General features: G+C 40.0%; 1 protein-coding gene across 1 annotated transcript in view; it reads left to right on the forward strand.

Moving 5' to 3' along the window:
• Positions 1-17,500, forward strand: part of epha10 (EPH receptor A10) — a 191,967-nt gene that overhangs the window by 39,902 nt on the left and 134,565 nt on the right. Inside the window, exon 2 of the mRNA XM_087786137.1 lies at positions 15,231-15,295. Coding sequence (XP_087642263.1) covers positions 15,231-15,295 — 65 coding nt within the window. The remainder of the gene's footprint in view (positions 1-15,230; positions 15,296-17,500) is intronic.

The raw sequence follows: 17,500 nt of genomic DNA on the forward strand, positions 1-17,500 counted from the left end.
CCCTCCCTCTTTTCTTCACTCCCTCCTTTCTTCACTCCCTCTTTTCTTCACTCCCTCCTTTCTTCCCTCCCTCTTTTCTTCACTCCCTCCTTTCTTCCCTCCCTCTTTTCTTCACTCCCTCTTTTCTTCACTCTCTCTTTTCTTCACTCTCTCTTTTCTTCACTCTCTCTTTTCTTCACTCCCTCTTTTCTTCACTCTCTCTTTTCTTCACTCCCTCTTTTCTTCACTCCCTCCTTTCTTCCCTCCCTCTTTTCTTCACTCCCTCTTTTCTTCACTCTCTCTTTTCTTCACTCTCTCTTTTCTTCACTCCCTCTTTTCTTCACTCGCTCTTTTCCTCACTCCCTCTTTTCTTCACTCCCTCTTTTCCTCACTCCCTCTTTTCCTCACTCCCTCTTTTCTTCACTCTCTCTTTTCTTCACTCCCTCTTTTCTTCCCTCCCTCTTTTCTTCACTCCCTCTTTTCCTCACTCCCTCTTTTCCTCACTCCCTCTTTTCTTCACTCCCTCTTTTCTTCACTCCCTCTTTTCCTCACTCCCTCTTTTCCTCACTCCCTCTTTTCTTCACTCTCTCTTTTCTTCACTCCCTCTTTTCTTCCCTCCCTCTTTTCTTCACTCCCTCTTTTCCTCACTCCCTCTTTTCCTCACTCCCTCTTTTCTTCACTCCCTCTTTTCTTCACTCCCTCTTTTCCTCACTCCCTCTTTTCCTCACTCCCTCTTTTCTTCACTCTCTCTTTTCTTCACTCCCTCTTTTCTTCCCTCCCTCTTTTCTTCACTCCCTCTTTTCTTCCCTCCCTCTTTTCTTCACTCCCTCTTTTCCTCACTCCCTCTTTTCCTCACTCCCTCTTTTCTTCACTCCCTCTTTTCTTCACTCCCTCTTTTCCTCGACCGACCGGTGAGTGATCGTCCGACGCCGACCATCGATCCTCAAGGTCGCGTTGCCGGCAATTGACAAATGGTCCCTCGATCCTCTCCGTCCTCCTCCTCCTCCTCCCTCCATCACCTCGTGTCGCCTCCGTCCATCCCTTCTTTATTCACCTCTCCCTCCTGCGCTCCATCCATCATCCCTCGCTCCTCTCTCTCTCTCGTTCGCCGATGTGTTCGACGCTCGCCGTCGTGCTGAAGAAGTGACGACGGGAAGCGAAGGATGGATTGACGATGGGAGGAGGAGGAGGAGAGGATGGAGATGAAGAGAACGTTTGGATGAAGAAACATCTGACATCATCGACGATCGTGATGATGTCATCAGTTCAGTCACATGACACTGTTACTATAACAACAACTTCATTGACACTCGCAGGAGCGACATGTTCCTCCGTCATCTGCGTGTCCAGGGTGTCCCCCTGCCTCTCACCCCGAGTAGCTGGGACCCCCTCCAGCCCAGAGGGAACGACTGGATCCTCAGCAGATGATCCTCAGTGTCCGAGGGTCACAGCGTTGAAAAGTTTCAAGTACTTGACGAGTTCGTGCGACTCTTTGAAACGTGGTCGTCGTTCGGCAGCAGATCCTGGATTTCTTTCTGCTCCATGAAAAGTGAAGCTTTATCTTCTCGTCCTTCTGGTCACGAGGTCACGTGACCTTCGACACCAACATCAGAAGAAAAGTCTCAAACACCTGAAGCTCCTTCGACTTCTACGTCGATGAGGAGCTTCAGGCGTGAGTTCAGAACCTTCTGAGTCGGTCCAGGCAGGACCAGGACTCGCGGGAGAGAAACACCTGACGTCAGGGAGGTCTTCAGAGTCTCTGACCTTTGACCTTTTCACACACTTGTGAGAATAAAGAATTACATTTTAAGAATTATAAGGTGTGTAATTACAAGATATAAGCAAGATTTACTAATAATTACTAATAATAACTACATTTGTCGTCTATTAAAAGGATAAAGTTTACCATTAGATTCTTGACTTTACTTCTTCATTCCTCGTGAAATGTTCCCCAAACAGCCGGAGACTCTGAGGTGGTTTGAACCTGAGGAGCTGCACTTGTTGAAGCTGCACTTGTTGAAGCTGCAGCAGCAACACCACGAGAAAACCATCATTTCTTCTCTCGTCAAACACCTGACGGTCGATGAGTGAGCGACTCGTTTCTTCTCATCGACGTGTCCGACCTTCAGAGTCTCCAGAGGGATCTGAGTCTTGGAGCTGAAATCTTTCATCAGGTCTTCATCTGTCGCTGGAGACTCACCAGCTCAACCATCAGGAGGTTCAAGTGTGAAAACTCTTCTGAGCCGCTCTAGTAGAAGAACTCACATTTCTCCTTCAAACTCTTCACTGGTTTCTTTCAGGATCATTTTAAAATTCTGGTTCTTACTTTCAGATCTATTCATGGTCAGACCTTCATGATCTGATCCAGACTTACACCCCAGCTCGGGCTCTGAGGTCTGTGGATCAGAATCTACTGATGGTTCCTGAGCTTCAGGACCAGAGGAGAGAAATCCTTCCAGACTGATGCTCCTAAGCTTTGGAACACGTGTGTCAAATTAAAATATTTATATTTCTATTTAGAAGTACCTGCAGATGTAAATCCATCAGAGGACCTCCAGGAAAGGTGCACTCTATTCTATTCTATTCTATTCTATTCTATTCTATTCTATTCTATTCTATTCTATTCTATTCTACATTATCCTCACGCTGATGTTGACGTGAAGGTCCAGGAAACGAGTGATAAAAGTAAAATGTTTTAAAAATAAAACAACATTTGCTGACATTCCATTTTCACGTTGCAGTTAAACCTCCGGCCTCTAGATGGCAGCGGTCGCTTGGTCTTCCACAGCTAAAGGAAGATGGATGACTGAGGACGAGAGGATACAGTGCATATATCTCAGTGCAGTAGAATTCATGAGGGTCTTGAGAACCTCCGAGATAATTTCTACTGACTCCTTCAAGAAACATCTCAAGACAAGAAGATTTGATCTTGATTCTCTGAGACTCAGTTTTATCTTGACCTTTAAAGTATATCTTTTATTGGATATTGTTTTGATTGTTTAAGTTCTTTGTGACCCTGGTCTGGAAAAGCTCTACACATATAAATGACCACCTCTCAGGCTCATGGTTGGTCATCATCGCGGCGACATCTTGACGTTTGTTATGAAAACAAGAATTCGTGATGTTCTGCCAGTGAATCCACACTCGACCTGTTTTGACTGAGTTTGTCTCTTTTTAAACTTGACCAACATCTTGTCGAGACTCTCCAGGGAAGAAGAAAATCCATCTTTTTTCAAAATAAAACATCTTTAAGAGAATAATTCTCCTCACAACAGAAATCAGTGATTTTCTCTTGGTGGTCGAGGACCCGTGCTCTAGAGGATACTCAAGTAGAACTGTCTTATATAATACTGGTTGTTCTAGTTACACAAACATTCATTGGCTGGAGATGATAAAACCTCAGGAATACTTGAAACTTTATTTATTATATATGATATATTATATTCATTTTAAATCCATGTTTGATATATTTTAAAATAAAATGTGTAATATGGAAATATGTGCCATTATTGAAGCCACTGTAGAAGTAGTATTTGTGTAGTACATGTAGTTGTCGTAGCAGTTTCATAACTTGTAGTAATATTATCAGCCGTAGTTCTAGTACATGTTGTATTTAATGAAAAAGTTGTACTAACAATAGGAGTAGTATTTGTGTACAACATGTAATTGTCGTAACAGTTTCATATCTTGTGGTAATATTATCAGCTGTAGTTCTAGTACATGTTATATTTAATGAAAAAGTACTACTAACAATAGGAGTAGTATTTGTGTAGTACATGTAATTGTCGTAGCAGTTTCATAACTTGTGGTAATATTATCCGCCGTGGTTCTATTACACGTTTTATTAAATGAATAAGTAGTACTGACAATAGAAGTAGTATTTGTGTAGTACATGTAGTTGTCGTAGCAGTTTCATAACTTGTAGTAATATTATCCGCCGTACTTCTAGTACATGTTGTATTAAATTAATAAATAGTACTAACAATAGAAGTAGTATTTGTGTAGTACATGTAGTTGTCGTAGCAGTTTCATAACTTGTGGTAATATTATCCGCCGTACTTCTAGTACACGTTGTATTAAATGAATAAGTAGTACTAACAATAGAAGTAGTACTAGAATAAGTAGTCGCAGTAGTAGTGACAGTGCCACCATGTGTTATTATGACATAAATTAAGTTAAATTTAAATTAAATGTATATAAAATAAATTGAATTACATTTTTTAAACCTTTAAAGTTCTTGTAAAAAAGATACTACAGTTTGATAGTATTATTTTAACCTGGTCGTTTAGTTTTGACCCGGAGTAACTTTGCAGTAACGTCAGTTAAAGTCCAGTCACGACAGGTCAGAGGTCAGTTTGATATCAAAGCGCCACAAACAGCAGGTCAAGGCTCGTGGAACACGAACAGAGACGTCGTCGTCCTCAGATCTTCACACGGAGATAAACGTGGACACGGTTGTTCCTGTGGACGAGTGTTGCTTGAATAATAGATCGTCAGAGGCGGAGCCGAGAGAAGAGAGGATTCTATTATTCATCTTTAAAGTGTTTCCAGTGAGAAGCTCTTCAGTGAAGGACGTGGAGTCTTCAGCGGTAATTACACTGTATTAACAACAGTGTCACTGGAGTCTTTACAGTAATTACACTGTATTAACAACAGTGTCACTGGAGTCTTCAGCGGTAATTACACTGTATTAACAACAGTGTCACTGGAGTCTTCAGCAGTAATTACACTGTATAAACAACAGTGTCACTGGAGTCTTCTGCGGTAATTACACTGTATTAACAACAGTGTCACTGGAGTCTTCAGCGGTAATTACACTGTATTAACAACAGTGTCACTGGAGTCTTTACAGTAATTACACTGTATTAACAACAGTGTCACTGGAGTCTTCAGCGGTAATTACACTGTATTAACAACAGTGTCACTGGAGTCTTCAGCAGTAATTACACTGTATAAACAACAGTGTCACTGGAGTCTTCTGCGGTAATTACACTGTATTAACAACAGTGTCACTGGAGTCTTCAGCGGTAATTACACTGTATTAACAACAGTGTCACTGGAGTCTTCAGCAGTAATTACACTGTATAAACAACAGTGTCACTGGAGTCTTCTGCGGTAATTAAACTGTATTTACAACAGTGTCACTGGAGTCTTTACAGTAATTACACTGTATTAACAACAGTGTCACTGGAGTCTTCAGCGGTAATTAAACTGTATTAACAACAGTGTCACTGGAGTCTTTACAGTAATTACACTGTATTAACAACAGTGTCACTGGAGTCTTCAGCGGTAATTACACTGTATTAACAACAGTGTCACTGGAGTCTTCAGCATTAATTACACTGTATTAACAACAGTGTCACTGGAGTCTTCAGCATTAATTACACTGTATTACAACAGTGTCACTGGAGTCTTCAGCGGTAATTACACTGTATTAACAACAGTGTCACTGGAGTCTTCAGCGGTAATTACACTGTATTAACAACAGTGTCACTGGAGTCTTCAGCGGTAATTACACTGTATTAACAACAGTGTCACTGGAGTCTTCAGCAGTAATTACACTGTATTAACAACAGTGTCACTGGAGTCTTCAGCGGTAATTAAACTGTATTAACAACAGTGTCACTGGAGTCTTCTACAGTAATTACACTGTATTAACAACAGTGTCACTGGAGTCTTTACAGTAATTATACTGTATTAACAACAGTGTCACTGGAGTCTTCTACAGTAATTACACTGTATTAACAACAGTGTCACTGGAGTCTTTACAGTAATTATACTGTATTAACAACAGTGTCACTGGAGTCAGTAATTACACTGTATTAACAACAGTGTCACTGGAGCCTTTACAGTAATTACACTGTATTAACAACAGTGTCACTGGAGTCTTCAGCGGTAATTAAACTGTATTAACAACAGTGTCACTGGAGTCTTTACAGTAATTATACTGTATTAACAACAGTGTCACTGGAGTCAGTAATTACACTGTTTTAACAACAGTGTCACTGGAGTCTTCAGCAGTAATTAAACTGTATTAACAACAGTGTCACTGGAGTCTTTACAGTAATTATACTGTATTAACAACAGTGTCACTGGAGTCTTCAGCGGTAATTAAACTGTATTAACAACAGTGTCACTGGAGTCAGTAATTACACTGTATTAACAACAGTGTCACTGGAGTCAGTAATTACACTGTATTAACAACAGTGTCACTGAGATACAGACGCTCACTGAGTAACGACATCGTCTTGTTAACACATGAGCTCGAGTCGAGAAAAACTCACTTCATCATCGTTTGAACGATTCACTGAGTAACAGAGACTCTATGATGTCACTTCCTGTTCTTTAGCTGTGACTCACTGCAGATGAAGATCCATCATGTGTTAGATTCTCATGTTGTTAGTGTTAGATTCACATGTTGTTAGTGTTAGATTCACATGTTGTTAGTGTTAGATTCACATGTTGTTAGTGTTAGATTCACATGTTGTTAGTGTTAGATTCACATGTTGTTAGTGTTAGATTCACATGTTGTTAGTGTTAGATTCACATGTTGTTAGTGTTAGATTCACATGTTGTTAGTGTTAGATTCACATGTTGTTAGTGTTAGATTCACATGTTGTTAGTGTTAGATTCACATGTTGTTAGTGTTAGATTCTCATGTTGTTAGTGTTAGATTCACATGTTGTTAGTGTTAGATTCACATGTTGTTAGTGTTAGATTCACATGTTGTTAGTGTTAGATTCACATGTTGTTAGTGTTAGATTCTCATGTTGTTAGTGTTAGATTCACATGTTGTTAGTGTTAGATTCACATGTTGTTAGTGTTAGATTCACATGTTGTTAGTGTTAGATTCTCATGTTGTTAGTGTTAGATTCACATGTTGTTAGTGTTAGATTCACATGTTGTAAGTGTTAGATTCACATGTTGTTAGTGTTAGATTCTCATGTTGTAAGTGTTAGATTCACATGTTGTTAGTGTTGGATTCTCATGTTGTTAGTGTTAGATTCACATGTTGTTAGTGTTGGATTCTCATGTTGTTAGTGTTAGATTCACATGTTGTTAGTGTTAGATTCACATGTTGTTAGTGTTAGATTCTCATGTTGTTAGTGTTAGATTCTCATGTTGTTAGTGTTAGATTCACATGTTGTTAGTGTTAGATTCACATGTTGTTAGTGTTAGATTCACATGTTGTTAGTGTTAGATTCACATGTTGTTAGTGTTAGATTCTCATGTTGTTAGTGTTAGATTCACATGTTGTTAGTCTTAGATTCACATGTTGTTAGTGTTAGATTCTCATGTTCTTAGTCTTAGATTCACATGTTGTTAGTGTTAGATTCTCATGTTGTTAGTGTTAGATTCACATGTTGTTAGTGTTAGATTCACATGTTGTTAGTGTTAGATTCTCATGTTGTTAGTGTTAGATTCACATGTTGTTAGTGTTAGATTCTCATGTTGTTAGTGTTAGATTCACATGTTGTTAGTGTTAGATTCTCATGTTGTTAGTGTTAGATTCACATGTTGTTAGTGTTAGATTCTCATGTTGTTAGTGTTAGATTCACATGTTGTTAGTGTTAGATTCACATGTTGTTAGTGTTAGATTCACATGTTGTTAGTGTTGGATTCACATGTTGTTAGTGTTAGATTCACATGTTGTTAGTGTTAGATTCACATGTTTTTAGTGTTAGATTCACATGTTGTTAGTGTTGGATTCACATGTTGTTAGTGTTAGATTCACATGTTGTTAGTGTTGGATTCACATGTTGTTAGTGTTGGATTCACATGTTGTTAGTGTTAGATTCACATGTTGTTAGTGTTAGATTCACATGTTGTTAGTGTTAGATTCACATGTTGTTAGTGTCAGATTTAGATTTAGATTCACATGTTGTTGAACACACACTATCTTCTCTTCATCATGATGGTTTACAGAAGAACACACACTATCTTCTCTTCATCATGATGGTTTACAGAAGAACACACACTATCTTCTCTTCATCATGATGGTTTACAGAAGAACACACACTATCTTCTCTTCATCATGATGGTTTACAGAAGAACACACACTATCTTCTCTCCATCATGATGGTTTACAGAAGAACACACACTATCTTCTCTTCATCATGATGGTTTACAGAAGAACACACACTATCTTCTCTTCATCATGATGGTTTACAGAAGAACACACACTATCTTCTCTTCAACATGATGGTTTACAGAAGAACACACACTATCTTCTCTTCATCATGATGGTTTACAGAAGAACACACACTATCTTCTCTTCAACATGATGGTTTACAGAAGAACACACACTTTCTTCTCTTCATCATGATGGTTTACAGAAGAACACACACTATCTTCTCTTCATCATGATGGTTTACAGAAGAACACACACTATCTTCTCTTCATCATGATGGTTTACAGGTGAACACACACTATCTTCTCTTCATCGTGATGGTTTACAGAAGAACACACACTATCTTCTCTTCATCGTGATGGTTTACAGAAGAACACACACTATCTTCTCTTCATCATGATGGTTTACAGAAGAACACACACTATCTTCTCTTCATCATGATGGTTTACAGAAGAACACACACTATCTTCTCTTCATCATGATGGTTTACAGAAGAACACACACTATTTTCTCTTCATCATGATGGTTTACAGAAGAACACACACTATCTTCTCTTCATCATGATGGTTTACAGAAGAACACACACTATCTTCTCTTCATCATGATGGTTTACAGAAGAACACACACTATCTTCTCTTCATCATGATGGTTTACAGAAGAACACACACTATCTTCTCTTCATCATGATGGTTTACAGAAGAACACAAACTATCTTCTCTTCATCATGATGGTTTACAGGTGAACACACACTATCTTCTCTTCATCATGATGGTTTACAGAAGAACACACACTATTTTCTCTTCATCATGATGGTTTACAGAAGAACACACACTATCTTCTCTTCATCATGATGGTTTACAGAAGAACACACACTATCTTCTCTTCATCATGATGGTTTACAGAAGAACACACACTATCTTCTCTTCAACATGATGGTTTACAGAAGAACACACACTATCTTCTCTTCATCATGATGGTTTACAGAAGAACACACACTATCTTCTCTTCATCATGATGGTTTACAGAAGAACACACACTATCTTCTCTTCATCATGATGGTTCCTCCTCCTTCATGTCCACCTGGTGTCTCTTCACCTCCTCCGCTCACATGGCATCATGAAGGTCAGTGTCGTGCTGCGACACAGTTGTGTAGTTGAAGTGTGCGACGGTGAAGATCACAATGTTTCCTTCAAACCTTCGTCACGTACCTCGAAGTGTTCCTGACGCACAGATGGACTTTATTCCCCGTGGAGGCCATTTTGTCTTCACAGGTGTTCATTGAGAGCAAACACAATCATGGCAGATGATGACAAAGATGTGTCTAAAGTGTGTGTAACCACAGACTCACACCAGGAGCAGGAAAATCCAAGTCATGCAAATCCATCGTCTCTGATGTTGACGGTTCAGGAAACGAGTGATAAAAGTAAAATGTGTCGGTGAATCGACACAACATAACAATGTTGTGTGTCAGTGTGTGTGTGCATGTGTGTGTATGAGAGTGTGAGTGTGCATGAGAGTGTGTGTGCATGTGTGTACATGTGTGTGTATGAGAGTGTGAGTGTGCATGAGAGTGTGTGTGCATGTGTGTGCATGTGTGTGTATGTTTGTACATGTGTGTGTGTGTACATGTGTGTGCATGAGAGTGTGTGGGTGCATGTGTGTACATGTGTGTGCATGAGAGTGTGTGGGTGCATGTGTGTACATGTGTGTGCATGTTTGTACATTTGTGTGTGTGTACATGTGTGTGTATGACTGTGTACATGTGTGTGTGTGTGCATGTGTGTACATGTGTGTGCATGAGAGTGTGTGTGTGCATTTGTGTACATGTGTGTGTATGAGTGTGTGTGTGTGCATGTGTGTACATGTGTGTGTATGAGTGTGTGTGTGTGCATGAGAGTGTGTGTCTGCATGTGTGTACATGTGTGTGTATGAGTGTGTGTGTGTGCATGAGAGTGTGTGTGTGCATGACTGTGTACATGTGTGTGTGTGTGCATGAGAGTGTGTGTGTGCATGTGTGTACATGTGTGTGCATGAGAGTGTGTGTGCATGTGTGTACATGTGTGTGTATGAGTGTGTGTGTGTGTGTGCATGAGAGTGTGTGTGCATGTGTGTACATGTGTGTGTATGAGTGTGTGTGTGTGCATGAGAGTGTGTGTGTGCATGTGTGTACATGTGTGTGTATGAGAGTGTGTGTGTGCATGTGTGTACATGTGTGTGTATGAGTGTGTGTGAGTGCATGAGAGTGTGTGTGTGCATGACTGTGCATGTGTGTGTGTGTGGTTGTTTGTAACAGACACATTTATCTAAGTGTGTGTGTTCAACACAGCATCTGTTCAAGAGGGTGTGCGTTCATTTATCTTCATGTATTTAACAAAAGTGTGTATCTTACGAGCGAGAGAATCATCTGTCACTCAAATGAGTAAGTAAGTATTTATATTTCTCAGAATATTTATATTTCTCAGAATATTTATATTTCTCAGAATATTTATATTTCTCAGCAGTATTTATATTTCTCAGCAGTATTTATATTTCTCAGCAGTATTTATATTTCTCAGCATATTTATATTTCTCACATTGAGGTCACAGTGAGGTCACAATCGAGGTCACAGTGAGGTCACATTGAGGTCACAGTCGAGGTCACATTGAGGTCACAGTCGAGGTCACATTGAGGTCACAGTCGAGGTCACAGTGAGGTCACAGTCGAGGTCACAATCGAGGTCACAGGGGAGGTCACAGTGAGGTCACAGTGAGGTCACATTGAGGTCACATTGAGGTCGCAGTGAGGTCACATTGAGGTCACAGTCGAGGTCACAATCGAGGTCACAGGGGAGGTCACAGTGAGGTCACAGTGAGGTCACATTGAGGTCACATTGAGGTCACAGTGAGGTCGCAGTGAGGTCACATTGAGGTCACAGTGAGGTCACAGTGAGGTCACATTGAGGTCCCAGTGAGGTCACATTGAGGTCACAGTGAGGTCACATTGAGGTCACAGTGAGGTCACATTGAGGTCACAGTGAGGTCACAGTGACATCACATTGAGGTCACAATGAGGTCACAGTGAGGTCACAGTGAGGTCACATTGATGTCACAGTGAGGTCACAGTGAGGTCACAATGAGGTCACAGTGAGGTCACAGTGAGGTCACATTGATGTCACAGTGAGGTCACAGTGAGGTCACATTGAGGTCACAGTGAGGTCACATTGATGTCACAGTGAGGTCACAGTGAGGTCACAGTGAGGTCACAATGAGGTCACAGTGAGGTCACAGTGAGGTCACATTGATGTCACAGTGAGGTCACATTGATGTCACAGTGAGGTCACAGTGAGGTCACATTGATGTCACAGTGAGGTCACAGTGAGGTCACATTGATGTCACAGTGAGGTCACATTGAGGTCACAGTGAGGTCACAGTGAGGTCACATTGATGTCACAGTGAGGTCACAGTGAGGTCACATTGATGTCACAGTGAGGTCACAGTGAGGTCACAGTGAGGTCACAGTGAGGTCACATTGATGTCACAGTGAGGTCACAGTGAGGTCACATTGATGTCACAGTGAGGTCACATTGAGGTCACAGTGAGGTCACAGTGAGGTCACATTGATGTCACAGTGAGGTCACAGTGAGGTCACATTGATGTCACAGTGAGGTCACATTGAGGTCACAGTGAGGTCACAGTGAGGTCACATTGATGTCACAGTGAGGTCACATTGAGGTCACAGTGAGGTCACAGTGAGGTCACATTGATGTCACAGTGAGGTCACAGTGAGGTCACATTGATGTCACATTGAGGTCACAGTGAGGTCACAGTGAGGTCACATTGATGTCACAGTGAGGTCACAGTGAGGTCACATTGATGTCACATTGAGGTCACAGTGAGGTCACATTGATGTCACATTGATGTCACATTGATGTCACATTGAGGTCACAGTGAGGTCACATTGATGTCACATTGAGGTCACATTGATGTCACATTGAGGTCACAGTGAGGTCAGAGAGAGGAATTGATGTCAGTTTCTGAGCCTCTTTCATGAAAATGATAAAGAATGTCATTTAAAAGAATCATCTTTTCTGTGAACGACTCAGTTTGAGTCACAGATTCGACTCATGGAGTCTTCAAGTCAAACTAGAAGAATCTTAGCTTCAAACATGAACTCCTTTAATTCACACTTTTATTCACTTTGACCTGAGATGTTTTCAAGTGTTTTTATGAGAAGGTTTGAATCTAATATGTAAACGTCGAGGATCAGATGGTCGTCCAGAAAATAAGCTTCTCTTCTTTCACTTTTAAAACATTTTAGCTTTTATTCAAATATATTCATGTTTTCTGTTATTTTTCTACTTTGTGAGACGAACACATGACCTTCACTGTGTCGCTGTCCGTGGTGCTGAAGGATCTCAACAGGTTCTCTGGACCTGCTCGAGTCCACACAGAACTTCCTGTCCTCGCGTCGACTCATGTGGATCCTCTGAATCTCACGTTTGTTCATTTTAATGTAGCGACTGGAGCTCGGTCGTCTTCGTCCAAACGACTCTAAGATCTAAACACCTTCAAACGGTGACGTCTCCTTCGAACAGTGTTTCCAGGAAGTTCTCGCCATATTTACCTTCATATATGAACGACTCATTGTTATGTTTTATTCATGAACAGATTAAATCATCTCAGCATTAGTCAGGATTATATAACAGTTGATCCGCTGATGAGACTTGTTTGTGTATTTGGCTGTTTCCAAGCAACAGGTTCTCGCAGTTACTCACTCTTTACTGCAGTTACTCACTCTTTACTGTAGTTACTCACTCTTTACTGCAGTTACTCACTCTTTACTGCAGTTACTCACTCTTTACTTCAGTAACTCACTCTTTACTGCAGTTACTCACTCTTTACTTCAGTTACTCACTCTTTACTGCAGTTACTCACTCTTTACTTCAGTAACTCACTCTTTACTGCAGTTACTCACTCTTTACTTCAGTTACTCACTCTTTACTGTAGTTACTCACTCTTTACTTCAGTTACTCACTCTTTACTGCAGTTACTCACTCTTTACTGTAGTTACTCACTCTTTACTTCAGTAACTCACTCTTTACTGCAGTTACTCACTCTTTACTGTAGTTACTCACTCTTTACTGCAGTTACTCACTCTTTACTGCAGTTACTCACTCTTTACTTCAGTTACTCACTCTTTACTTCAGTTACTCACTCTTTACTGCAGTTACTCACTCTTTACTGCAGTTACTCACTCTTTACTGCAGTTACTCACTCTTTACTGCAGTTACTCACTCTTTACTTCAGTTACTCACTCTTTACTTCAGTTACTCACTCTTTACTGCAGTAACTCACTCTTTACTGCAGTTACTCACTCTTTACTGCAGTTACTCACTCTTTACTGCAGTTACTCACTCTTTACTGCAGTTACTCACTCTTTACTGCAGTTACTCACTCTTTACTTCAGTTACTCACTCTTTACTTCAGTTACTCACTCTTTACTGCAGTTACTCACTCTTTACTTCAGTTACTCACTCTTTACTTCAGTTACTCACTCTTTACTGCAGTTACTCACTCTTTACTGCAGTTACTCACTCTTTACTGCAGTTACTCACTCTTTACTGCAGTTACTCACTCTTTACTTCAGTTACTCACTCTTTACTTCAGTTACTCACTCTTTACTGCAGTAACTCACTCTTTACTGTAGTTACTCACTCTTTACTTCAGTTACTCACTCTTTACTGTAGTTACTCACTCTTTACTTCAGTTACTCACTCTTTACTGCAGTTACTCACTCTTTACTGTAGTTACTCACTCTTTACTTCAGTAACTCACTCTTTACTGCAGTTACTCACTCTTTACTGTAGTTACTCACTCTTTACTGCAGTTACTCACTCTTTACTGCAGTTACTCACTCTTTACTTCAGTTACTCACTCTTTACTTCAGTTACTCACTCTTTACTGCAGTTACTCACTCTTTACTGCAGTTACTCACTCTTTACTGCAGTTACTCACTCTTTACTGCAGTTACTCACTCTTTACTTCAGTTACTCACTCTTTACTTCAGTTACTCACTCTTTACTGCAGTAACTCACTCTTTACTGCAGTTACTCACTCTTTACTGCAGTTACTCACTCTTTACTGCAGTAACTCACTCTTTACTGCAGTTACTCACTCTTTACTGCAGTTACTCACTCTTTACTGCAGTAACTCACTCTTTACTGCAGTTACTCACTCTTTACTGCAGTAACTCACTCTTTATTGCAGTTACTCACTCTTTACTGCAGTTACTCACTCTTTACTGCAGTAACTCACTCTTTACTGCAATTACTAACTCTTTACTGCAGTTACTCACTCTTTACTGCAGTTACTCACTCTTTACTGCAGTAACTCACTCTTTACTGCAGTTACTCACTCTTTACTGCAGTTACTCACTCTTTACTGCAGTTACTCACTCTTTACTTCAGTAACTCACTCTTTACTGCAGTTACTCACTCTTTACTTCAGTTACTCACTCTTTACTGTAGTTACTCACTCTTTACTGCAGTTACTCACTCTTTACTGCAGTTACTCACTCTTTACTGCAGTTACTCACTCTTTACTTCAGTTACTCACTCTTTACTGCAGTTACTCACTCTTTACTGCAGTTACTCACTCTTTACTTCAGTTACTCACTCTTTACTGCAGTTACTCACTCTTTACTGCAGTTACTCACTCTTTACTGCAGTTACTCACTCTTTACTTCAGTTACTCACTCTTTACTGCAGTTACTCACTCTTTACTGCAGTTACTCACTCTTTACTTCAGTTACTCACTCTTTACTGCAGTTACTCACTCTTTACTGCAGTTACTCACTCTTTACTGCAGTTACTCACTCTTTACTGCAGTTACTCACTCTTTACTGCAGTTACTCACTCTTTACTTCAGTTACTCACTCTTTACTGCAGTTACTCACTCTTTACTGCAGTTACTCACTCTTTACTGCAGTTACTCTCGGCGTCTGTCGTGTTCATTAACGCGTCAGAGTCGCTGACGAGTCGACGCTAACGACTGCAGACGCGTCACTCGTCGTGTTGAAGAGCTGTCACTCAGAGTGACGACTCATTTGTCTGGACCAATCATCTCGTCTCTTTCTCCACAGTCGTGCTGCTCAACTCAAAAGACACTCAGGCTGAGCTCGGATGGACGTCGTATCCTCCCAACGGAGTGAGTTCCTCTTCAGACATGTTAGTATGTGATCACATGACACGTGTTGTTAGGATGTGATCACATGACACGTGTTGTTAGTATGTGATCACATGACACGTGTTGTTAGTATGTGATCACATGACACGTGTTGTTAGTATGTGATCACATGACACGTGTTGTTAGGATGTGATCACATGACACGTGTTGTTAGTATGTGATCACATGACACGTGTTGTTAGGATGTGATCACATGACACGTGTTGTTAGGATGAGATCACATGACACGTGTTGTTAGTATGTGATCACATGACACGTGTTGTTAGTATGTGATCACATGACACGTGTTGTTAGTATGTGATCACATGACACGTGACATAAGAATATGATCACATGACACGTGTTGTTAGTATGTGATCACATGACACATGTTCTTAGTATGTGATCACATGACACGTGACATAAGAATATGATCACATGACACGTGTTGTTAGTATGTGATCACATGACACATGTTGTTAGTATGTGATCACATGACACGTGTTTTTAGTATGTGATCACATGACACATGACATTAATATATGATCTCATGACACGTGACATTAGGATATGATCACATGACATGTGTTTTTAGTATGTGATCACATGACACGTGTTGTTAGTATGTGATCACATGACACGTGACATAAGAATATGATCACATGACACGTGTTGTTAGTATGTGATCACATGACACATGTTGTTAGTATGTGATCACATGACACGTGTTTTTAGTATGTGATCACATGACACATGACATTAATATATGATCTCATGACACGTGACATTAGGATATGATCACATGACATGTGTTTTTAGTATGTGATCACATGACACGTGTTGTTAGTATGTGATCACATGACACGTGTTGTTAGTATGTGATCACATGACACGTGTTTTTAGTATGTGATCACATGACATGTGACGTTAATATATGATCACATGACACGTGTTGTTAGTATGTGATCACATGACACATGTTGTTAGTATGTGATCACATGACACGTGACATAAGAATATGATCACATGACACGTGTTGTTAGTATGTGATCACATGACACGTGTTGTTAGTATGTGATCACATGACACGTGTTTTTAGTATGTGATCACATGACACATGACGTTAATATATGATCTCATGACACGTGACATTAGGATATGATCACATGACACGTGTTGTTAGTATGTGATCACATGACACGTGTTGTTAGTATGTGATCACATGACACGTGTTGTTAGTATGTGATCACATGACACGTGTTGTTAGTATGTGATCACATGACACGTGTTTTTAGTATGTGATCACATGACATGTGACGTTAATATATGATCTCATGACACGTGACATTAGGATATGATCACATGACACGTGTTGTTAGTATGTGATCACATGACACGTGTTGTTAGTATGTGATCACATGACATGTGATGTTAATATATGATCACATGACACGTGTTGTTAGTATGTGATCACATGACATGTGACGTTAATATATGATCTCATGACACGTGACATTAGGATATGATCACATGACACGTGTTGTTAGTATGTGATCACATGACACGTGTTGTTAGTATGTGATCACATGACACGTGTTGTTAGTATGTGATCACATGACATGTGATGTTAATATATGATCACATGACACGTGTTGTTAGTATGTGATCACATGACATGTGACGTTAATATATGATCTCATGACACGTGACATTAGGATATGATCACATGACACGTGTTGTTAGTATGTGATCACATGACACGTGTTGTTAGTATGTGATCACATGACACGTGTTGTTAGTATGTGATCACATGACATCTGTTGTTAGTATGTGATCACATGACATGTGTTGTTAGTATGTGATCACATGACATGTGTTGTTAGTATGTGATCACATGACATGTGACGTTAATATATGATCACATGACACGTGTTGTTAGTATGTGATCACATGACACATGATGTTAATATATGATCTCATGACACGTGTTGTTAGTATGTGATCACATGACATGTGATGTTAATATATGATCACATGACACGTGTTGTTAGTATGTGATCACATGACACATGATGTTAATATATGATCTCATGACACGTGTTGTTAGTATGTGATCACATGACACATGACGTTAATATATGATCTCATGACACGTGACATTAGGATATGATCTCATGACACGTGTTG

The sequence above is a fragment of the Callionymus lyra genome, chromosome 3 (assembly GCF_982586985.1).
Source record: "Callionymus lyra chromosome 3, fCalLyr1.hap1.1, whole genome shotgun sequence".
Taxonomy (NCBI): domain Eukaryota; kingdom Metazoa; phylum Chordata; class Actinopteri; order Syngnathiformes; family Callionymidae; genus Callionymus; species Callionymus lyra.